This window comes from Rhinoraja longicauda, chromosome 16 (genome assembly GCF_053455715.1).
Source record: "Rhinoraja longicauda isolate Sanriku21f chromosome 16, sRhiLon1.1, whole genome shotgun sequence".
NCBI classification, from domain to species: Eukaryota; Metazoa; Chordata; class Chondrichthyes; order Rajiformes; family Arhynchobatidae; genus Rhinoraja; species Rhinoraja longicauda.
The window spans coordinates 5,371,949-5,393,580 of record NC_135968.1 but is presented as its reverse complement, the minus strand read 5'-3'; the positions used below and the strand labels follow the sequence as shown (position 1 = coordinate 5,393,580).

The 21,632-nt window shown below is 46.6% G+C and overlaps 2 protein-coding genes across 2 annotated transcripts in view; one reads left to right on the top strand and one right to left on the bottom strand.

Annotated features, from left to right (window-relative positions):
• Nucleotides 1-1,833: 1,833 nt before the first annotated feature.
• LOC144600784 (putative G-protein coupled receptor 139) lies at nucleotides 1,834-10,207 on the bottom strand. Its single transcript, XM_078412676.1, has 2 exons — nucleotides 9,649-10,207; nucleotides 1,834-2,738 (listed from the first exon to the last, which is right to left on the bottom strand). The coding sequence occupies exons 1-2, from the start codon at nucleotides 10,205-10,207 to the stop codon at nucleotides 1,834-1,836; spliced, it is 1,464 nt and encodes a 487-aa protein (XP_078268802.1).
• The window catches only part of LOC144601114 (uncharacterized), a 552,083-nt gene continuing 540,275 nt past the window's right edge, over nucleotides 9,825-21,632 (top strand). The window contains exon 1 of the mRNA XM_078413066.1: nucleotides 9,825-10,026. The gene's annotated coding sequence lies outside the window, so the exon portion shown is untranslated. The remainder of the gene's footprint in view (nucleotides 10,027-21,632) is intronic.

Genomic DNA, 21,632 nt, shown 5'->3' with positions numbered 1-21,632 from the left:
TGACAATTAAACACCTTTAACTTTTAACAAAACAATCAAAGTGTGTCAAACCTTTCCTTATGAATAACACTTAGCCAACATCCTGATGAACGCCTTGTATACTCTCGACAAAGGCTGAACATCCTGTAATGCGGCCACCAGAATTGCATGTAATATTCTAAATGTGGCACAACCAATGTTGTATACTGATGCATCGCAATGTCCCAACTTTTATATCCAATAAAGCGAAGCAACCAGGTCAAACATTCATATGATTTGTTTACAATTCTATCCTCTTACGTATACAGGAACTTCAAGATTTGTACATCAGAACATCATATCGTTCGAAGATCCTGTTTTTTTACACAGCAAGTGGGAGAGATCCCAACACAAATCTTCGTGGAACTTCAGGGGTCATAGAAACATAGACATAGAAAATAGGTGCAGGAGTAGGCCATTCGGCCCTTCGAGCCTGCACCGCCATCATGGCTGATCATCCAGCTCAGTAACCTGTACCTGCCTTCTCTCCATACCCCCTGATCCCTTTAGCCATAAGGGCCATATATAACTCCCTCTTAAATATAGCCAATGAACTGGCCTCAACTACCTTCTGCGGCAGAGAATTCCACAGACTCACCACTCTCTGTGTGAAGAAATGTTTTCTCATCTCGGTCCTAAAAGACTTCCCCCCTTATCCTTAAGCTGTGACCCCTGGTTCTGGACTTCCCCAACATCGGGAACACAACACAAATCTTCCCGCATCTAGCCTCTCCAACCCCTTAAGAATTTTATATGTCATCGACCAGTTCGAAAATAAACATCTGCACCATTATCCGCCCGTGCTCTATGATCAAACCAGTGATGAATCCAGCATACCAAATCACCGTAGATTCCATATGACAATCTTCTAGAGCAGCGTACTCGGAGAGTCATATCAAAGGCTTAGTTAAAGTTCATGTAGACATCATTTGGGAAATTTTGGGGGGAAAATCAATATCCTTGAGCAGTCCCTGGCAAACGTCGACATGGAATGTACAGTTACAGCAAGTGCGGAGGCAGGAGTTGCGAGCAAATAATCTATTGCAGAAAAACACAAAATGCTGTAGTATCTCAACGGGCAGGTAGCATTTGTGCAGGGAAAGTATAGGCGAGGTTTCAAGTCGAAAAGCTGATTCCAGCATCGACAGTTCCTAAAGTCGTCAAACAGCTGGAGGGACTGCTGGGTCGGGCAGCATCTGTGGATAGAAGCCCATTCCCCTCCACAGATGATGTCTGGCCTGCTGAGAACCTCCAACAGACTGGGATGAGCTACGTACAGATACTTCTACATTCCGGAAGTGGGAGACATTCGAAGACCACATGGCACGCGGGCAAATAGCAATAATTTACTTTTCTGTTTAATTTTTTCGGAGTCAACTTTGGCCAGCTCTTCCCTTATCCCTTTGCTCGGCTGTAATACCGGCACAACCGATTTCAACTTCTCCCTCTCAAATTTCAGGGTGAATCTCATCATATTGTGGTCGCTACCTCCTACTGGTTCCTTTTACCTTTGAGTTCACTGATCAAATCCGGGTCACTAGACAACACTAAATCCAGAATTGCCTTTTCCCTGACAGACCCCACTACAAGCTGCTCTAAGAAACCTTCTCGGAGGAACTCTACAAAATTCCCTTTCTTCGGGTCCAACACCAAATGCTCGATTTTCCTGCTGTTGTGTATACGATAACCTGTGAAGATTGACCACATATGTAGGAGACTGTTTCTAACACTTTTGTTGGATAGCTGCAGATAACGGCATTGTTTTAAATTAGAAACCATGCAGTAGGTTATATTTAACATTGACATTTATTCATATCAACGCGTGACAAGTTTACTTATTAAAGTCAGAGGAGATAACGCTGCCATCTTTAATTGCTCTCTGAATTTTCTCTGAGTCACTGCATAAATGAATGTGTTTGTACAACAACTCAAGAGCTGAAGCATATTCGCACTCTCCAGGAGAATAAATACGGGATCGTTGAATCCTTTGATGTTATAATTCACGTGAATTCGTTCGTGGACGAAATAGGCGACGTAAGCCAACCACAGCAGGATGAAACTGCAAGAGATAGCAAAGAGTAACACGATGGACTTCTTCCGACTCTCCATCTCGGGATCATGGTGCTTCTCCCCGTTACTCTGTGCGCGGAGCCTCTTGCGTGCTCGACTAGCCGCGAGAATGTGTCTGACGGTCAGAGCGTTAAGAAAAAGAACGAGGAGAAACGGGAGGCAAGGGGTCAAAATGCGGTCGACCCAATGAAAACCTGCCCAAATGGGTGAGGAATATCGCATCTCTTTCAATTTGCAATACCAAGGGACGTTGTCAATTATGTAGATCGGTTCGTGTAAGAAGTACCAGGGAATGTTGACGAGGCAGCCCAAAACACAAATTGTTCCGATGACCACGCCTGCCGTCCTTTCGGTGCAATATTTTGTTTTGAGTTTCTGGCAGCAGATGGCCACAAACCGATCAAAGGTAAAAGAGACGGTTAACCAGACGGAACAATCTCTCGCGGCATAGATGAGTGCGATGCTCAGACTGCATACGGGAGTAATGGACATGAAGCTACTTGGGAAATAAATGGCAGGAACCCGATTTAGTAGCACTGCCGTGATAATAACCAGGAGATCCGTCACCGCCATGGACAGCAGGTACCGAGTGATACATTTGGAGAGACCGCACTTTCCTCGCGACAGGATCACAATCGCCACCAAATTAACTGCAGAAAGAGGTTCGGTTAAAGAATTTACCTTCGACAGAAGTAACTTTGATGTCGAATTAAAATGACCGGGTTTGATACTTTCAGCCAAAATGCCCGACTATCATTTAATGATCTCAACTGCTGGTAAGGGATTTTAAAGTCACAGGGAAACGGCATTGTAGGGACATTTCAAACAAGTCAATATTTAAGTGCAGTAGGGGCTGCTGCATTTCAGCTCCTGCGGCCCAGATTCATTGCTGACATCGGGTGCTTCCTCTGTGGAATTTGCAGGTTCTCCCTGTGACTGAGTGGGGTTCCTCAAGGTACTCCACCCCTTCCCCATCCCAACCGCAAGACGTGGTGGGTTAATTGGCATTTGTTTTTGGCCTGTGTAGGGAGTAGATGCGAAAGATTATTAAGGGGTTAGGCACGTTCGAGGCAGGAAACATGTTCCCAATGTTGGGGGAGTCCAGAACCAGGGGCCACAGTTTAAGAATAAGGGGTAGGCCATTTAGAACGGAGATGAGGAAAAACGTTTTCAGTCAGAGAGTTGTAAATCTGTGGAATTCTCTGCCTCAGAAGGCGGTGGAGGCCAATTCTCTGAGTGCTTTCAAGAGACAGCTAGATAGAGCTCTTCAGGATAGCGGAGTCAGGGGGTATGGGGAGAAGGCAGGAACGGGGTACTGATTGGGAATGATCAGCCATGATCACATTGAATAGTGGTGCTGGCTCGACGGACCGAATGGCCGACCTGCACTTATTGTCCATTGTCTATTGTCTATTGAAAGCGGGATAACATAGAACGATTGAAAACGGTTAGACACAAGACACTGGAGTAACTCAGCAGGACAGGCAGCATCTGTGGAGAGAAGAAATCGGTGACGTTTGCGTCGAGACCCAACTTTAGACTGAGAGTTTGAGGACGGTTGACACTAGGGTTGAGAACAGTTGATCGATTCATGGTTGGCGTGGACTGGGTTCCCCGTTTTCATGCTGTATCTTTCAATCAAAAAAGCCGTAGAAACTGTTTAAACCGAATCGCAAATTAAATACATGCAAATTTAGCATTACGAACAAAACAATACAGAATGGTAAATTGCGAAAAGAGTTGCAAAAGGTCACATCAAAAATGCTTTTAGGGTCGTAATAGCAGGCTCACGTCAACAAGTTATTCATTCCTAGTGAGAAGAATTGGGAGTATAATTAGGGCATTCGGCCCAACAAGTTTACTCCGCCATTCAATCATGGCTGATCTATCTCTTCCTACTAACCCCTTCCCCATGCCTTCTCCCAATAACCTCTGACACTCATATAATCAAGAATCTATCTATCTCTGCCTGAAAGATATCCACTGACTTGGCCTCCTCAGCCTTCTGTGACAAAGAATTCCACAGATTCATCACCCTCTAACTAAATAAATTTCTCCTCACCTCCTTCCTAAAAGAACGTCCTTTAATTCTGAGGTTATGACCTCTAGTCCTGGACTCTCCCACTTGCGGAAACATCCTCTCCACGTCCACTCTATCCAATCCTTTCACTTTCCAAGATTTTCACTATTCTTAATACAACCGCTGTATTGGAGACACGAAGGGAGAAGCTGGAATCTGGAGCAACAAACAAAGGTGGTATTCAATGGGTCGAGCAGCGATTGTGGAAGGAAATGGACAGGACCCGAAACGTTGTCCTCAGCGTGAATAAGGTTCCCGACGCGAAATATCATCCGTCCTTCCACCGATGCTTCAAGGCAAAGTTAGATTTAGCTCTTCGGGCTAAAGGAATCAAGGGATATGGGGGAAAAGCAGGAACGGGTTACTGATTTTAGATGATCAGCCATGATCATATTGAATGGCGGTGCTGGCTCGAATGGCCTACTCCTGCACCTCTATCTTTCTATATTTTTAACCGCTGAGTTCCTCCAGCAGTTTTTTGCTGCACAATCAATGCACAGAACTAGGTGTCTTGACGGAACCGGATCCTTGACGTTAGTTTGACAGCACGGAGACCCCAGCCTGATTGGTTCCACTGTGGTGACACCAGTTGGAGAAAAGAACACTAGGCGACTTTCAACCTAAACCGGAATGGTTTAAATGGTTTAGCTGCCTGTTGGATTTCACGGGAATGCGCGTAATCCACCACTTTCTCGCGGCACTCTACACTTTGAACAAAACAGGGTGGGGGTTGAGGGACAACATACAAATGACTTTAAATCTTGAAGGAAGGAGTCAGAGTTCTATAAATCTACTTCTGCAATGTAAAACAAATCAATTCAACTGACGAGGAAGGCAACAAACAACTGAGGCGATTGGAGAAAGCAGATGCAGCGAATCTCATTGAGAAATGCCGCTTCAAATAGATTAATTAAGAGTAAGCAGGGTGATTTAGCAAATAGAGTGCAGATTTAAGCCAAGCGCCGAGACCATTGCTTTAAATTGGGGAAGTGTTATTGGTACCTTCAGTAGGCTGGTCTAAGCAGGGTGTAGAAAGGCCGTTGGAGGAAAGTGGAGCTTGTTACGTGAAATCAGTGGTTTAGGGGTGCATCGACATGTCAGCTGAAAAGATAGAGAGACGCAAAAGAATAAATCAACAGGTGATGGGGACAAGCTCATGATTGATGGCTGCATGAAGACTACTAAATTGGTAAGCATTTCGACTAAGCTTTGTCCCGCATCTCTCCGAAGAAGTGTCCAGACCCAAACCGCCGCCTGTCCATTCCCTCCACAGATGCCGCCAAGTTCCTTCAGCACTCTGCGTTTTGCTCAGATTTGCAGCGTCTGCACTTTCTAATATTTCTACAGAATCACAAGACAGTTCAGCGCGAAGGGAAGTTCTCTGAACCCGCACGTTTTGTGTGGAATCGTGCCGCCCCCTCGCCCGTTTCCCCTCAGCAACGCGGTTCATTTCTTTTCAGCTCCAGCACCCGTTTAAATCTACCTCTACCGCAGCCACCCCAGACTGTACATTCCCGGGTCCATCCATTCGTTCAGCTTTGGGGGAAAGAACCCACTGGCATAGTTTAGTCAATCGCCTTCATTTTAACACGTAATCCCCGTTTCAATGGGAATCAAAACCGTGCATTCACTCTTCCTATTGATTTTCAGGGCAAATAGCTCTGGTCAACTCTTTTTACTGCACTCACTGAAGTTGAAGGTCAATATTCAGTTAGAAAACGGATATAATCTCCGGAATACTTCACCTGGGATTGCGAAGGCTGCAAGTGCAGTGTAGTAAACGGCATATACCAGGCCTCTAGGTGGGGCGTGCATTTTCTTTGAGGTGTGTTCCCCCAGACGTACCCTGCCCGGCGTTGTGGATGTCTTTTATAACTGTTGCTAAAGCCCCGAGGGGCAATTAAATGGCCTCACCGCTGATGTCAGTGACAGCCATTGAACAAACAGGTTTCACAATCTCACCGCTGGCTTATCTTCTAATCTGTGAACAATTGAATACTCGCTTGGATTTAGAAGATTGAGGGGGGATCTTATAGAAACTTACAAAATTCTTAAGGGGTTGGATGTTGGGGAAGTCCAGAACAAGGGGCCACAGTTTAAGGATAAGGGGGAAGTCTTTTAGGACCGAGATGAGAAGTTTTTTTCACACAGAGAGTGGTGAGTCTGTGGTATTCTCTGCCACAGAAGGTAGTTGAGGCTAGTTCATTGGCTATATTTAAGAGGGAGTTAGATGTGGCCCTTGTGGCTAAAGGGATCAGGGGGTATGGAGAGAAGGCAGGTACGGGATACTGAGTTGGATGATCAGCCATGATCATATTGAATGGCGGTGCAGGCTCGAAGGGCCGAATGGGCTACTCCTGCACCTATTTTCTATGTTTCTATCTATTTTCTTGATGTTATCTGGGTGCAACGGTCAAAACATCGGTGACGTTGGATCATTATGCCATTTAAGATTGGGGCACTGCTGTCTCATAGTACGATCCTGACTTTGAGTGCTATTTGCAGGTTGTCCCTGTGACTATGTTGGTTTCTCTGGTTTCTCCGGTTTCCTCCTGCATCCCAAGGACGTACGAGTATGTAGGTTAATTGGCCTCTGTAAATTATACCTGATGTGCAAGGAGTGCACGAGAAAGTGGGATAACACAGAACTAGTGTGATCGATAGTTATCGTGTGTTCCATGCTGTTTCTTTCAATCAATGATTGCGTGACAAGCTTAATATTTTTCCTATTTCAATTCGAAGGTAGCAAGGTTAACGCCAAGCTGCCATCTGCAGATGAATAGACGTCAATTTTCCGACACTCCCACATACCACCCTTTGGGTCGTCACCCTACTATTGAAAATCAGGCGTCCGTCACCCAGATAGGTCCTCCGGGGACCTTGGTGTGGGTAGAGGAGATAATGGAGGAGGAGAAAGGTCCCGGGAAATGAGGAGGGAAGGCCGGGGGATTGGTGAGAAAGATGTTTTGGGATGGGTGAGAGGGAGTCGCAGGATTTTGGGAGTATGGGCCAGAAGAGGGGAGAGCGGGAGAGAAAGAGGGGGGGGGGGGAGGAGAGAGAGGGGTAGAGAGAGAGAGAGGGGGGAGAGAGACGTGGGGAGAGAGAGAGAGGGGGAGAGAGAGAGAGAGGGGAGAGAGAGAGGTGGAGGGAGAAGAGGGAGGGGGAGAGGGAGAGAGAGAGAGATACGGACCGGTAGGGGCTCAGAAACGGCGGAAAGTGTGAGGGAAAGTGCCTATGGAAACGGAAAGTAAAGGCCGGATGGGGTTGGGCGCATGGAGGGAGGAGGTTCGGTGAAAACGGGGAGAGCATAATGGAGATGCGCAGGGGGGAGAGTGGCACAGAAGACTAGGGATAAAGGGGGAGAAGGAGAGAGCCGGAGGAGCGCGAGAGAGAGAAGACAGCAGGAGTGAACAGAGAGAGAGAAGGCCCTGGTAAGGAGAGGGAGGGGCAGAGGGGTAGGAAAAGAACAGGCGAGAGGTATGCGGAAGAGTGAGCAGCGGAGGATTCGGGGCAGCAGGTGCCAGAGGAGTGGGGAGAGAGGCCCGAGGAGCAGGGAGGAGGGCCGGAGGAGTGGGAGCGAAGGGGGGGGGGGGCTGATGAGATGGTGAAAGTAGCTCTGGGACTTCAGAGAAATGAGCCGGTGAGCGAGGAGTGTGAGGGTTGGGATGTGTGGGGAGCCAAGGCCAATATTTGAGCAGAGATGTCCAGAGGAGTGAGGAGTTTGGGTGAGGCCGGAGGTGTGTGGAGTAAGAGGGCCGGAGACTGGGCAGTTGGGTGGTGACACGCCGGCTGCCCATTGATCCGCGCAGCCCCGCCAGCGCAGTCAAACCGTGGTGATTAGGGAGCAGCACGCGCAACAAAGCGCCCCTCAGTGGGATGCCGATTACAAGCATTTAGTGCGGTGCCCTCGAAAGTGTGGGGCCCATAGCAAATACTACTTTTGCTACTAGGTTAATCCGGCAGTGCATAGGGCATTGGTTTAAGATGAGAGGTAAGACATTGAAAGAAGTCATTTAGGTCATTTTTTTTTCACATCACAGTGGATATGTGAAATGAGTTGCCAGAAAAAATGGTGGAAGCAGACACAATTGCAAGATTTAAAAGGCATTTGGACAGGCAGTTAGATAAGAACTGTTATCTGTTAGAATAAGAGTTAAGTGATACTGGCCGAATGCAGGCCAAAGGGATTATCTTGGACAAAAGACTGCTAGAGGACCTCAGCAGGTCAGGCAGCATCTGTGGAACAGAATAGACAAATAACATATCCGGTCAGAACTCCTCTTCAGATCCACTCTGTTACTCCAGAATTTTTTTAGTTTAGGTTGATACAGCGTGGAAACTGGGCTTCGACCCACCAAATCGGCGCTGACCAGCGATCTCACATAGCTAGCTTCTTTAATTTTATATGTCTATCAAAGTTCTTACATAAGATGCCAATTGATCCGAGAATCCATTTTTGTCCCACCTTGTTGGCTTTTTATAATCGCTTGCTGCTTCTTGAAAAAATCCCTCTGTTTTGGTCTGTCTTTCGGTTTAGCCAATTTGTATGCTCGTTTTAGTGCTAATATTTTCTTTGGCTTACTTTGTTAACCACTTATCACATTGTTTCCCCTTTCCCATTAAGACACATGTCTGCTTATCGGTGTGAAATACTTTGCCACCCTTCCTTTCTATCCCATGCACAGTTTCACTTGTTCACCTGAGAACATCACAGTTTGCCATCTGTCGTTTGCCACGACAGTTGCAAAAACATTAAGAACTTTAGAAAGTTCATCTGACTCCAGATGGAGATTACCTTATTTGGCACTGAATCTACGCTTTCTTTCTCGAACACAAAGTGCTCATGGAACTTGGTGGGTCAGGCATCTCTGTGGAGGGAATGGACGGAAGACGTTTTGGGTTAGGACACTTCTTCCTTGAGTTATTCTCTTCATATATTTGTACATAAAACATATGATCTTTCTTCTATTTTACTCCTTTAATTTCCATAGACTTGTCTTTTCTAATTTCCCTTTTCACTTTGCAATGTCAACACTTTTCCAGGCTTTATGTTGCACAAAGCAATTGGTGTATGCCCCTTTCTCGATTGACTCGGCTTTCTGTGCACCCGGCCACCCAAAGCTCCAGTTCTGGTAGTTTTCTCTGTGGATGTGATTTAGCTTGATTCCCTTAAATGTTTCCAAACACCCAATGTTTGGATACAGGAGCAATATTTTTGCATTATGGTATCTGTGTAGAAAGGAACTGCAGATGCTGTTTTACACTGAAGATAGACACAAAGTGCTGGAGAAACTCAGCGGGACACGCAGCATCTCCGGAGGGAAGGAATGGGTGACGTTTCGGGTCGAGACCCTTCTTCAGACTGACAGTCAGAGGAGAGGTTGACTCGAGATATGGAATGGTAAAGTGTGAAAACGGCAGATCAAGGTGTCCTCTGCACCGAATACCACTATTCTATCTCAAGGAAGTACGAGCACTACCTTGGTCTGCACATGCACACACCACAGCACAAAGTGCCCCAATGACCCGAGCTTGCAACTCGCAACCCGCGCCCGCCCTCGCACCCCATTGGTGCAACGGACAGGGGCCTCTGGGTCGGCTGATGCCAGGGCCGCTCCCTATTGGTTTGCGCGCGAGTGACAGCGGGAGGCGGCGCGCTGGCCCGAGACGGTTGACGGTTTGCTTGGCGGACTCGCGCCGTTTCCGGTCGGTGGCGCGGACCAACGAAGCGCCGGTGCGGTGGCGATCGGGGGGGGCGGGGCTTGTGCGCAGACGCGGGGCGCGGCCCGTGTTCGGAAGTCGGGCGCAGGACACCGGTGGACAAAGGCAGTAGCGCTGTGGAGCCGCCACGGAAGGGGGTGGGTAAGAGTGGTTGCACTTTCCGGGCAGCATCCGCACAGACGGCGAGGTTTCGACATTGATTTGTGGCGGCGGGTGGTAGCTGTGGGATCCGTGTAGGGACGGCCCCTGGTTACTGGGGGATGGGGGCAAATCGATTGCCATCTTTGAGCGCGCAGCACAGGGCATGCGCATCGCCATCTTACTCCAGTCACAATGAGAGGCGTGGCTTCGTGTGACGTCACGATGCTTCCCCCTCCAACCATTCGAACTGAGGTGCTCTCTGAATGCCTGGGCAACTCAAGGACTTGCACCAGAAACCTGGAGCAGGAGGAGGCAACTCGGCCCCTTAAACCTACCCCAACATTCACTGTGATCGTGGCTTAGGTTTACTAACGACACGCACAGATGTACAGTTAAAAGCTTTGTTCTGCATGCTAGCCAATCTGATCAGGTGAATATATATACCTGAATGTAATCAAATCAAACTCGAGTGCAATCAGTAGCGCAAAGGGAAAGATACAGAGTGCAGAATATAGTTCTCAGCATTGCAGCACACCACGGTTCCACAGAAAAAGTCCAAAGCCCACAATAAGGTGGAATCAAACTGGACAGTAGAAACTGTTTAAAAGCAGACACAAAGTGCTGGAGTAACTCAGCGGGTCAGGCAGCATCCCTGGAGAACATGGATGTGAGTTAGGACCCTTCTTCCGCATGTTCAGAAGCATGTGAAATGAGGAAGAAGTTCCTGAGTTTGGTGGTGCGTGCTTTCAAGCCTCTGTGCCTTTTGCCTGACGTGAGCGGAGAGCAGTGGAACAAGTCTTTTATTATGTTGGCTGCTTTTCTGAGGCAGTGTTGTGTAGAGAGGGTCATTGGTGAAGAGTGTAAGAAGGAACTGCAGAGACTTGTTTATACGAAAGATAGACACAAATTGCTGGAGTACCTCAGTGGGTCAGGCAGCATCTCTAGAGAAAAAGAATAGGTGACGTTTCGAATTGGGACCCTTCTTCAGAGCCTGTTCTTTTTCTCCAGAGATGTTGGCTGACCCGCCAAGTTACTCCAGCATTTTGTGTCTGTCATTGGTGAGTAGCCTGGTTTGTATGTTGGACACGAGAACCTGGAATAACTGAGCAGGTCAGGCAGCATCTCTAGAGAAAAGGAATAGGTGACTTTGTGGGTTGAGACCCTTCTTACATGGACTGGGCTACATCCACAACTCTCTGGAATTTCTTGGGTCTTGGGCAGAGCTGTTCCCTAACCAAGCTCTGATGAAACCAGATAGAATGCTTTCCAAGGCATATTTGTGGAAGTCTGTAAGAGTCACTGGAGATGTGATTGATCTTTGCTGGTCAAAGCTCTTCTCTAGGTAAAACAAACTGCAGGAACTCAGCAACTCAAACAACATGTGGAGGGAAATGGATGGTTTGGGTCTGGACCCTACTTTACATTCCATCTCTCCACAGATTCTGCCAGACCTGCTGAGTTCTTTCATCATTTAGGCTTTGTTCAAGATTTCAGTATCTGCAGTCTCCTGTATTGTGGATTTTTCAGAGGATATATTGTGGAGGTAGCAGGGGCAGTGCTGTTTGAATAAACAATTATAGCTTTGAGAAGACATGTGTAGGAATGAACTGCAGGTGCTGGTTTACTTTACAGATAGATGCTGGAATAACTTAGTGGGACAGGCAGCATCTCTGGAGAGAAGGAATGGGTGACGTTTTGGGTCGAGACCCTTCTTCAGACTCAATGGGCGACGTTTTGGGTCGAGAAGGGCGGCACGGTAGCGCAGTGGTAGAGTTGCTGCTTTATAGCGAATGCAGCGCCGGAGACTCAGGTTCGATCCTGACTACGGGTGCTGCACTGTAAGGAGTTTGTACGTTCTCCCCGTGACCTGCGTGGGTTTTCTCCGAGATCTTCGGTTTCCTCCCACACTCCAAAGACGTACAGGTATGTAGGTTAATTGGCTGGGTAAATGTAAAAATTGTCCCTAGTGGGTGTAGGATAGTGTTAATGTGCGGGGATCGCTGGGCGGCACGGACTTGGTGGGCCGAAAAGGCCTGTTTCCGGCTGTATATATATGATATGATATGATAACCTGAAACGTCATCCATTGAATCTGAAGAAGGGTCTCGACCCGAAACGTCACCCATTCCTTCTAACCGAGATGCTGCCTGTCCCGCTGAGTTACTCCAGCATTTTGTACCTGTGAGAAGACATGATAGTTTAGAAGGGTCATAAAAAAGGACTCTATTGGTTAGATTGGAGTACAGAAAATGGCCAATCATATTGTCATGTGTGCACTGTAGATTTCTAATCAGTCCCAAGGAGGAATAAAGAACTAACCTGTCAGCAATTTATGAGAAGTGCGAAGCCCAAGTGGAAGGATTAGTATTTAGGTTGGCGAACATTCGGGATACAGCTTTAATAAATCAATGGGTAAAATTTGACAGTTGATTTTGTGAGTGAAAGGCTGTTTCCAACAGGATTGCAAATTGTAGGGGAATGACAAAAAATTGTGACATTAACACGGTTGACAGTGAAAGGAAATCTTTTTTACTGCAACATGAACTGGATTAACTGGGCAGCAAAGTGGCTATTGGAATTTGATACTGAGAAGTATGAGGTTTTGGAGATGTGCCACAAGGCAAGGGAATTTACAGTTTATCAGAGGATATTAGTGGTTTGGAAAACCTTGGAGGTTCATCCACAAATCCTAAAGGTAGTGGGACAGGTCATTAAAGTGATTATGCATTCTGGATCTCTTCCTTTATTAGCTAATGCATAGGATTTAAGAGCAGAGTGTTAAGGCTAGAATTGCATAAAACCTTTGTCAGGCCACAGCAGTGCATGCAATGTTGGTGGCATATTACAGGATATGTTTGATTGCAGTAGGGATATGTGAGAATTGCCAAGGATGGAAAATTGCAGCTGTGAGGAAAGGTAGCCCTCAACACGAAGTGTGGGTCAGGGATTGGTGCCTGGCAAGAATATCGGGGCCAGAGTAGTTAATGAAAGTGTCCAATGAAATTCCTGCAAATTCACTTGAAGCTCACAAAGTAAGCAGTGTACATATAGTTTAGAGATACAGCGCGGAAACAGGCCCTTCGGCCCACCGAGTCCGCACCGACCAGCGATTCCCGCACATTGAAACTATCCTATGCACACTAGGGACAATTTACATTTGCATCAAGCCAATTAACCTGCAAACCTGAACGTCTTTGGAGTGTGGGAGGAAACCGAAGATTTTGTAGAAAACCCACACAGGTCACAGGCAAAACGTACAAACTTTATACAGACAGCACCCGTAGCCGGGATCAAACCCGGGTCTCCGGTGCTGCATTCGCTGTAAGGCAGCAACTCTACCATTGCGCCACCATGGTAGTAATAATAAATACAGCATTAAATAGAACGATGAATGCAAAACAGCAGTGCAGTGCCAGATTGTAGTGCAAAATATATTAAAACACAGTGAGAGAATAACCAAATGAAGTAGAGTTAAAACTGAGTTTGCAACACCTGGAATGGACTGTAAAAAAAGTGGTTGGTTCAGGATAGCAGTCAACAGTCAGGGCGGTACAGTGGTTCAGCAGTAGAATTGCTGCCTTACGGCGCCAGAGACCCGGGATCGATCCTGTCTACGGGTCCTGTCTGTACGGAGTTTGTTTGTTCTCCCTGTGACCGCGTTTTCCCCGGGTGCTCTGGTTTCCTCCCACACTCCAAAGACATACGGGTTTGTAGGTTAATTGGCTTCAGTGAAGATTGTAAATTGTTCCTAGTGTGTAAGATGGTGCTGGTGTGTAGGGATCGCTGATTGGCACAAACTCGGTGGGCCGATGGGCCTGTTCCCGCTGTGACTCTTAACTATACTTAACTAAACAAATGGGGAGGGAGCTGTTCTTAAATCTGGATTTACAACTTTAAGATCATAGAAACATAGAAAATAGGTGCAGGAGGCCATTTGGCCCTTCCAGCCAGCACCACCATTCATTGGGATCATGGCTGATCATCTACAATCAGTAACCTGTGCCTGCCTTCTCCCCATATCCCTTGATTCCACTAGCCCCTAGTGCTCTATCTAACTCTCTTTTAAATTCATCCAATGGAGGCCAATTCACTGAAGGCAGAAAATTCCACAACTTCACAACTCTCTGGGTGAAAAAGTTTCTTCTCAACCTGTTTTAAATGGCCTCCCCTTTATTCTTAGACTGTGTCCCCTGGTTCTGGACTCTCCCAACATTGAGAACATTTTTCCTGCATCTAGCTTGTCTAGTCCTTTTATAATTTTATACATCTCTATAAGATCCCCTCTCATCCTTCTAACCTCCAGTGAATACAAGCCCAGTCTTTCCACTCTTTCCTCATATGACAGTCCCTCCATCCCAGGGATTAACCTTATGAACCTACGTTGCGCCTGCCTCAATAGCAAGGACGTCCTTCCTCAATAACAAAGACGTCCTTCCTCAAATTCGGAGACCAAAACTGCACACAATACTCCAGATGTGGTCTCACCAGGGCCCTATACAACTGCAGAAGGATTTATTTGCTCCAGTACTCAAATCCGCTCGTTATGAAGGCCAATATGCCATTAGCTTTCTTCACTGCCCTATTAGCTTTCTTCACTGCCTATATCTTCTCCCAGAAGGTAGCAGAAATAAGGGAATGGCCAGGATGGCAGGCATACTTAACAATACTTCCAGCCCTCCTCATGCAATCATGCAGATGGACTGGATGGGAGAAAGTGACGAACCCGTAATGGCTAGGTTTGTGTTCATCACTGTCTGCAGGTTCCGGCAGTCAACAGTAGAACGGTTGCCATACCAGGCTGGGATGATCCTGTCAGAACACATTCTATAGTACATCTGCGCAACGTCGAGAGAATGCTCATGGACATGCCAATCTCAAAACCCTGCAAAACTAGCAAATACATCCAAAAGGAAAGAGCTTACTCGGCGACTTCATGAAGCGGGTATTCCTGTCTGCATCTACGTGTTGAAATGGAGATGGTTGAGAGTTTTGAGTTCCAGGCATAAATATCAACAACAATTTGTCCTGGTCCAACCACATGAATACCACAGCCAAGAAAGTGCTTCGACTTTTCAGAAAGTTAAGGAATATTGATATATCTCAAATGACTCCTACCAATGTCTGCAGGTGGACCAGAGGCAGCATCTATAAGAATGCATCACAGTCTGATTTGGCAACTGATCTGCCATAACCTACCTCTTCCATCCTCCTCCCCCAATAACTGCTACAATTCATACTGCCTTGGGAAAGTAGCCATCATAATCAGGGACTACTTGTACCCTGGTCATTCCCTCTTCTCTGATTGAACCGAAGAGGCAGCAGCTTAAAAGCACATACCACTAGATTCAAGGACGGTTTCTTCCTCACCGTTATCAGGTCCATGATCAGATCTCTCATTAGCTAATGATGTATTCCTGACCTCCCTAATCTTCTTCGTTGTGACAACCCAAAATGTCACCTGTTTATGCTCTCCAGAGAAGGTAGACAAAATGCTGGAGGAACTCAGCGGGTCAGGCAGCATCTCAGGAGAGAAGGAATGGGTGACCTTTCGGGTCGAGACCCTTCTTCGGACTGATGTCAGGGGAGGGGGCGGGACAAAGATAGGATGTAGTTGGAGAAGTCAATGTTCATACCGCTGGGGTGTAAACTGCCCAAGTGAAATATGAGATGCTTTCCTCCAATTTGCGCTGGGCCTCACTATGGGCCTCCATTTACCAATACTCTCGGCAGAACCAGCCAATCTCCATCTACCAATACTCTCACGCAGAACCAGCCAATCTCCATCTACCAATACTCTCCTCCGCCTAGCACAGCTGGTTCTTCCCCTCAACAACTTCTACTTTGACTCCTCCCACTTCCTCAAAACCCGAGGCATTGCTATGGTCACTCGCATGGGCCCTAGCAATGCCTGCCTCTTTGTAGGGTACGTTGAACAATCCCTGTTCCAGGCGTACACTGGCCCCATCCCCGAACTCTACCTCCGGTACATTGACGACTGCATTGGTGCTGCCTCTTGTACCCATGCAGAACTCACGGACTTTATAAATTTCACCACTAATTTCCATCCTGCTCTTAAATATACTTGGACTATCTCCAACATCTCCCTACCGTTTCTGGATCACACCATCTCCATCACAGGAGACAGACCAGTGACCGACATCTACTACAAACCTGCTGACTCCCATAGCTATCTTGACTGTACTTCTTCCCACCCTGTTCCCTGTAAACCTCTATCCCCTGTAAACCTCTATCCCCTACTCCCAATTGCTCCGTCTATGCCGCATCTGTGCCCAGGATGAGGTGTTTCATACTAGGGCATCAGAGATGTCCTCGTTCTTTAGGAAACGGGGGTTCCCCTCTTCCATTATAGATGAGGCTCTCACTAGGGTCTCCCCTATATCCCGCAGCTCCGCTCTTGCTCCCCCTCTCCCCATTCGTAACAAGGATAGAGTCCCCCAGAGCCCTCACCTTCCACCCCATCAGCCGTCAAATACAACAAATTATCCTCCAACATTTCCGCCACCTCCAATGGGATCCCACTACTGGCCACATCGTCCCATCTCCACCCCTTTCTGCTTTCTACAGAGACCGTTTCCTCCGGAACTCCCTGGTTCACTCGTCCCCACCCGAACCACCTCATCCCCAGGTACTTTCCCCTGCAAACGCAGAAGATGCAACACCTGTCCCTTTACCTCCCCCCTCGACTGCATCCAAGGACCCAAACAGTCTTTCCAGGTGAGGCAGAGGTTCACCTGCACCTCCTCCAACCTCATCTATTGTATCCGCTGTTCCAGATGTCAACTTCTCTTCATTGGTGGGACCAAACGTAGGCTCGGCGAACGTTTCACCCAACACCTTCACTCAGTCCGCCTCAACCAACCTGATCTCCCTGTTGCTCAGCACTTCAACTTCCCCTCCCACTCCTAGTCTGACCTTTCTGTCATGGGCCTCCTCCATTGTCATAGTGAGGCCCAGCGTAAATTGGAGGAACAGCATGTCATATTTCACTTGGGCAGTTTACACCCCATCGGTAAGTTCTAGCAGTTCCTTGTCTCTGCTTCTTAAATATCAAGTTGGTATTTTATTTGGCCACAAAATCATGGGTGTACAGGGAGTAGAGAAAGTGACTGAACGCTCAGAGTCAGGGTGGAGGAAATGTTATGATCAATTCTAAGTAATTGAGGTCTGCCAGTCAAAAAGTCCAGACGCCGAATAGCAGATATCAGCCACAGGGTCAAGAACCAGAATTTTAGGGATGAGCTGGGGGTGTTGAAGGCTGGGCTCCAGACAATTAACTTTTTGCCTGTTACATTATTGATTGAAACGTGCGTGATCAAACGCATTGGTGATAATTTTCCAATGTTCTATAGTTTCGGGATCTGTTCCTGTGGATTGGAGGGTAGCTAATGTTATACCACTTTTTAAGAAAGGAGGGAGAGACAAAACAGGGAATTATAGACCAGTTAGCCTGACTTTGGTGGTTGGGAAGATGCTGAAGTCAATTATAAAAGATGAAATAGCTGCACATTTGGATAGCAGTAACAGGATCGGTCCGAGTCAGCATGGATTTATGAAAGGGAAATCATGCTTGACTAATCTTGTGGAATTTTTTGAGGATGTAACTCGGAGAATGGACAAGAGAGACTTTTCAGAAAGCCTTTGATAATGTCCCACAGGAGATTAGTGGGCAAAATTAGAGCACATGGTATTAGATGAAGGGATTAAATGTAACATTAGCAAATTTGCAGATGACAAAGCTGGGTGGCAGTGTGAAATGTGAGCAGGATGCTATGTTGATGCGGGGTGACTTGGAGAGCTGGGTTGAGTGGGCAGATGCATGGCAGATGCAGTTTAATGTGAATAAATGTGAGGTTACCCACTTTGGTGGCAAGAACAGGAAGGCAGATTATTATCTGAATGGTGTGAAGTTAGGAAGAGATCTGGGTGTCCTTGTTCATCAGTCATTGAAAGCAAGCATGCAGGTACAGCAGGGAGTGAAGAACGCTAATGGCGTGTTTGCCTTCATAGCAAGAGGAGTTGAGTATAGGAGCAAAGAGGCCATTATGCAGTTGTACGGGTCGCTAGTGAGATCAAACCTGGAGTATTGTGTGCAATTTTGGTTCTCCAAATTTGAGGAAGGTCATTCTTGCTATTGAGGGAGTGGAGCGTAGGTTCACGAGGTTAATTCCTGGGATGGCGGGACTGTCATATGTTGAAAGAATGGAGCGACTGGGCTTGTATACACTGTAATTTAAAAGGATGAGAGGGGATCTTAGTGAAACATGTAAGATTATTAAGGAATTAGACATGCTTGAGGCAGAAAACATGTTCCCGATGTTGGGGGAGTCCAGAACCAGGGGCCACAGTTTAAGAATAAGGGGTAGGCCATTTATAAGTGAGATGACAATTAACTTTTTCACCTAGAGAGTTGTGAATCTGTGGAATTCTCTACCTCGGAAGGCAGTGGAGGCCATTTCTCTGGATGCTTGAGAGAGTTACATAGAGCTCTTAAAGGTAACGGAGGCAAAGGATATGGGGAGAAAGCAGGAATGGATGATCGTGGATGATCAGCCATGATCATTGTGAATGGCGGTGCTGGCGCGAAGGGCCGAATGGCCTACTCCTGCACCTATTATCTATTGTCTATTGACCCAATTCTATTCTTTCCTAATCTCTCAGCTAGATGTTCATATCATCATATCATATATATACAGCCGGAAACAGGCCTTTTCGGCCCACCAAGTCCGTGCCGCCCAGCGATCCCCGTACATTAACACTATCCTACACCCACTAGGGACAATTTTTACATTTACCCAGCCAATTAACCTACATACCTGTACGTCTTTGGAGTGTGGGAGGAAACCGAAGATCTCGGAGAAAACCCACGCAGGTCACGGGGAGAACGTACAAACTCCTTACAGTGCAGCACCCGTAGTCAGGATCGAACCTGAGTCTCCGGCGCTGCATTCGCTGTAAAGCAGCAACTCTACCGCTGCGCTACCATGCCGCCCTTAAATCAATCTTACGTGTACAGTTGTCAAACGATCTAGTTTCAATTCCTGTCTGCAAAGGTTTTTCAAACTTCCACTGCCCACTGAGTGTCGAAGATTTTCTCACTTTGACCTCTGCTTGGAGTGGACATAATTTTTAGGTGGTACTCCCTATCTGAGAGAAACTAGCAGAATTAACTTAACACTATCATTGATTCATCTTTATGCCTTCAAAATGTAAATGACTGACCCACTAATCTAAATTTCCTGTGAGCACTATGGGTTCCATGATCCCTTGTAATATAATCCATCGCAAGCAGATATTGATCTGTGAAATCTGTGCTGTTTGCTGCAAGAAGTAATGCAACATCTGCAGTCTAACCAAGGCATTGTTTAGATCTGGCAAATCCATTAACCCATCCAACTGCTATCTACCTATGGAACGAGAGTTGCTGCCTTATAGCACTAGCGACCCAGGTTTGATCCTGGCTATGGGTGCTGTTTTTACAGAGTTTGTTCATTCCATGACCGCGTGGATTTCCTACCACACTCCAAGGTCTGAAGGTTAATTTGCTTCAGTAAAATTGTCCACAGGGTGTAGGATAGAGTTGGTGTATGGGGATCGCTAGTCGGCTCAGACTCGTTGTGCCAAATGACTGTTTCCATGCTGCATCTCGAAACTATAAGCTAAATCAAAAATGCTGGAGTTGCTCAGTTGATTGGGCAACAAATGTTGAGTGAGAAGCAGCTAATTTTTCAAGCAGTTTCCTTTTTCTAAATGGAACATTTTTAGGAAAGAACTGCAAATACATTAAATGTTAGTACGTAGTGTAAGAAAATAACTGCAGATGCTGGTACAAATCGAAGGTATTTATTCACAAAATGCTGGATTAACTCAGCAGGTCAGGCAGCATCTCGGGAGAGAAGGAATGGGTGACGTTTCGGGTTGAGACCTTTCTTCAGACTGATGTCAGGGGGGCGGGACAAAGGAAGGATATGGGTGGAGACTGGAAGACAGTGGGAGATCTGGGAAGGGGAGGGGAAGAGAGGGACAGAGGAACTATCTAAAGTTGGAGAAGTCAATGTTCATATAATACAAAACAAATGACAAACCACTGGATGTACTCAATGGATCAGGCTGCATCTGTAGAGGCTAACATATGGTCAATGTTTTGTGTCTAGACCTCCATAAGGACCCTGCTGAGTTAAGAACTAATAGGAGCAGAATTATGCCATTCGGCCCATCGAATCTACTCTGCCGTTCAATCATAGCAGATCTCCTTCTGAATCCCATTTACCTGCCTTCTCCGCGTAACCCTTGACACCCGTTAGAATCACAAATTTGTCTATCTCTGCCTTAAAAATATCCATTGACCTGACATCCACAGCCCTCTATGGCAATGTGTTCCACAGACTAACTGCACTCTGACTAAAGTTCCTCTTCGCTTCCTTTCTGAAAAAGCGGCCTTTAATTCTGTGGCTTTGATCTCTAGTCCTGGACTCTCCCACCAATGGAAGCATCCTTTCCACATCCACTCTATGCCTTTCATTATTCTGTAAATTTCAATGTGGTCTCCCCTCAACCTTCTAAACTCCTGCGAGTAGAGGCCCAGTGCTGTCAAACGCTCATCTTATGCTGACCCACTCATTCTTGGAATCATTCTTGTAAATCTCCTCTTCAGAGCCAGCACAATCTCAGATATCGAGCTAAAATTTGCTCACAGTACTCCAAATCGGGCCTGCGCCGCACCTTGTAGAACCGCAGCATGACATCTGTTTTTGTATTCCAGTCCTCTTGATATCAATGTCAGCATTGAATTTGCCTTCCTTGCTGATTTAACTTGCAAATTAACATTTTGGGATTATCTCAGACAGCTTGTGTTCTCCAGATTACAGTATCTACAATGTATAATCAATAATTGCTCTGGATAAAAAGACCAGTGTTTAGTTTAATTTAGAGATACAGCACGGAAACAGGCCCTTCGGCCCACCGCGTCCGCGCCGACCAGAGATCCCCGTACACTATCACGGTCCTACACACATTGGGGACAATTTACAATTTTCCAAGCCAATTAACCTCGGAACCTATACGTCTTTGGAATGTGGGAGGAAACCGGAGCACCTGGGGAAACCACACATGGTCACGGGGAGAATATACAAACTCCGTACAGACAAGCACCCATAGTCAGGATTGAACCAGGGTCTCTGGCGCTGTAAGGCAATCATTCTACCGTTGCGCTACAGTGCCGCCCCTGACTTTAGATGCTGACATTCTGTGTATGTCTATATTGCATTTTAGTGGCACATGTAGGAATATGTGTTGGGCCTGGTGTAGCATAGAAACATTGAAAAATAGGTGCAGGAATAGGCCATTCGGCCCTTCAAGCCAGATGATCATGGCTGATCATCTAAAATCAGTACCCCGTTCCTGCTTTTTCCCCATATCCCCTGATTCCTTAAGCCGTACGAGCTAAATCTAACTCTCTCTTGGTGAGGAACGAGGGGTTGGACACGTTAGAGGCAGGAAACATGTTCCCAATGTTGGGGGAGTCCAGAACAAGGGGCCACAGTTTAAGAATAAGGGGTAGGCCATTTAGAACTGAGATGAGGAA

Bases quoted from the DNA above. Each gene is read 5' to 3' on its own strand.
- LOC144600784 (XM_078412676.1), bottom strand. From the start codon at position 10,207: ATGGCGATGCGCATGCCCTGTGCTGCGCGCTCAAAGATGGCAATCGAT. The intron at 2,739-9,648 runs GTAGTGCTCGTA...CTCTTTCTGCAG, and splicing joins GTGTGCATGTGCAGACCAAG to TTAATTTGGTGGCGATTGTG.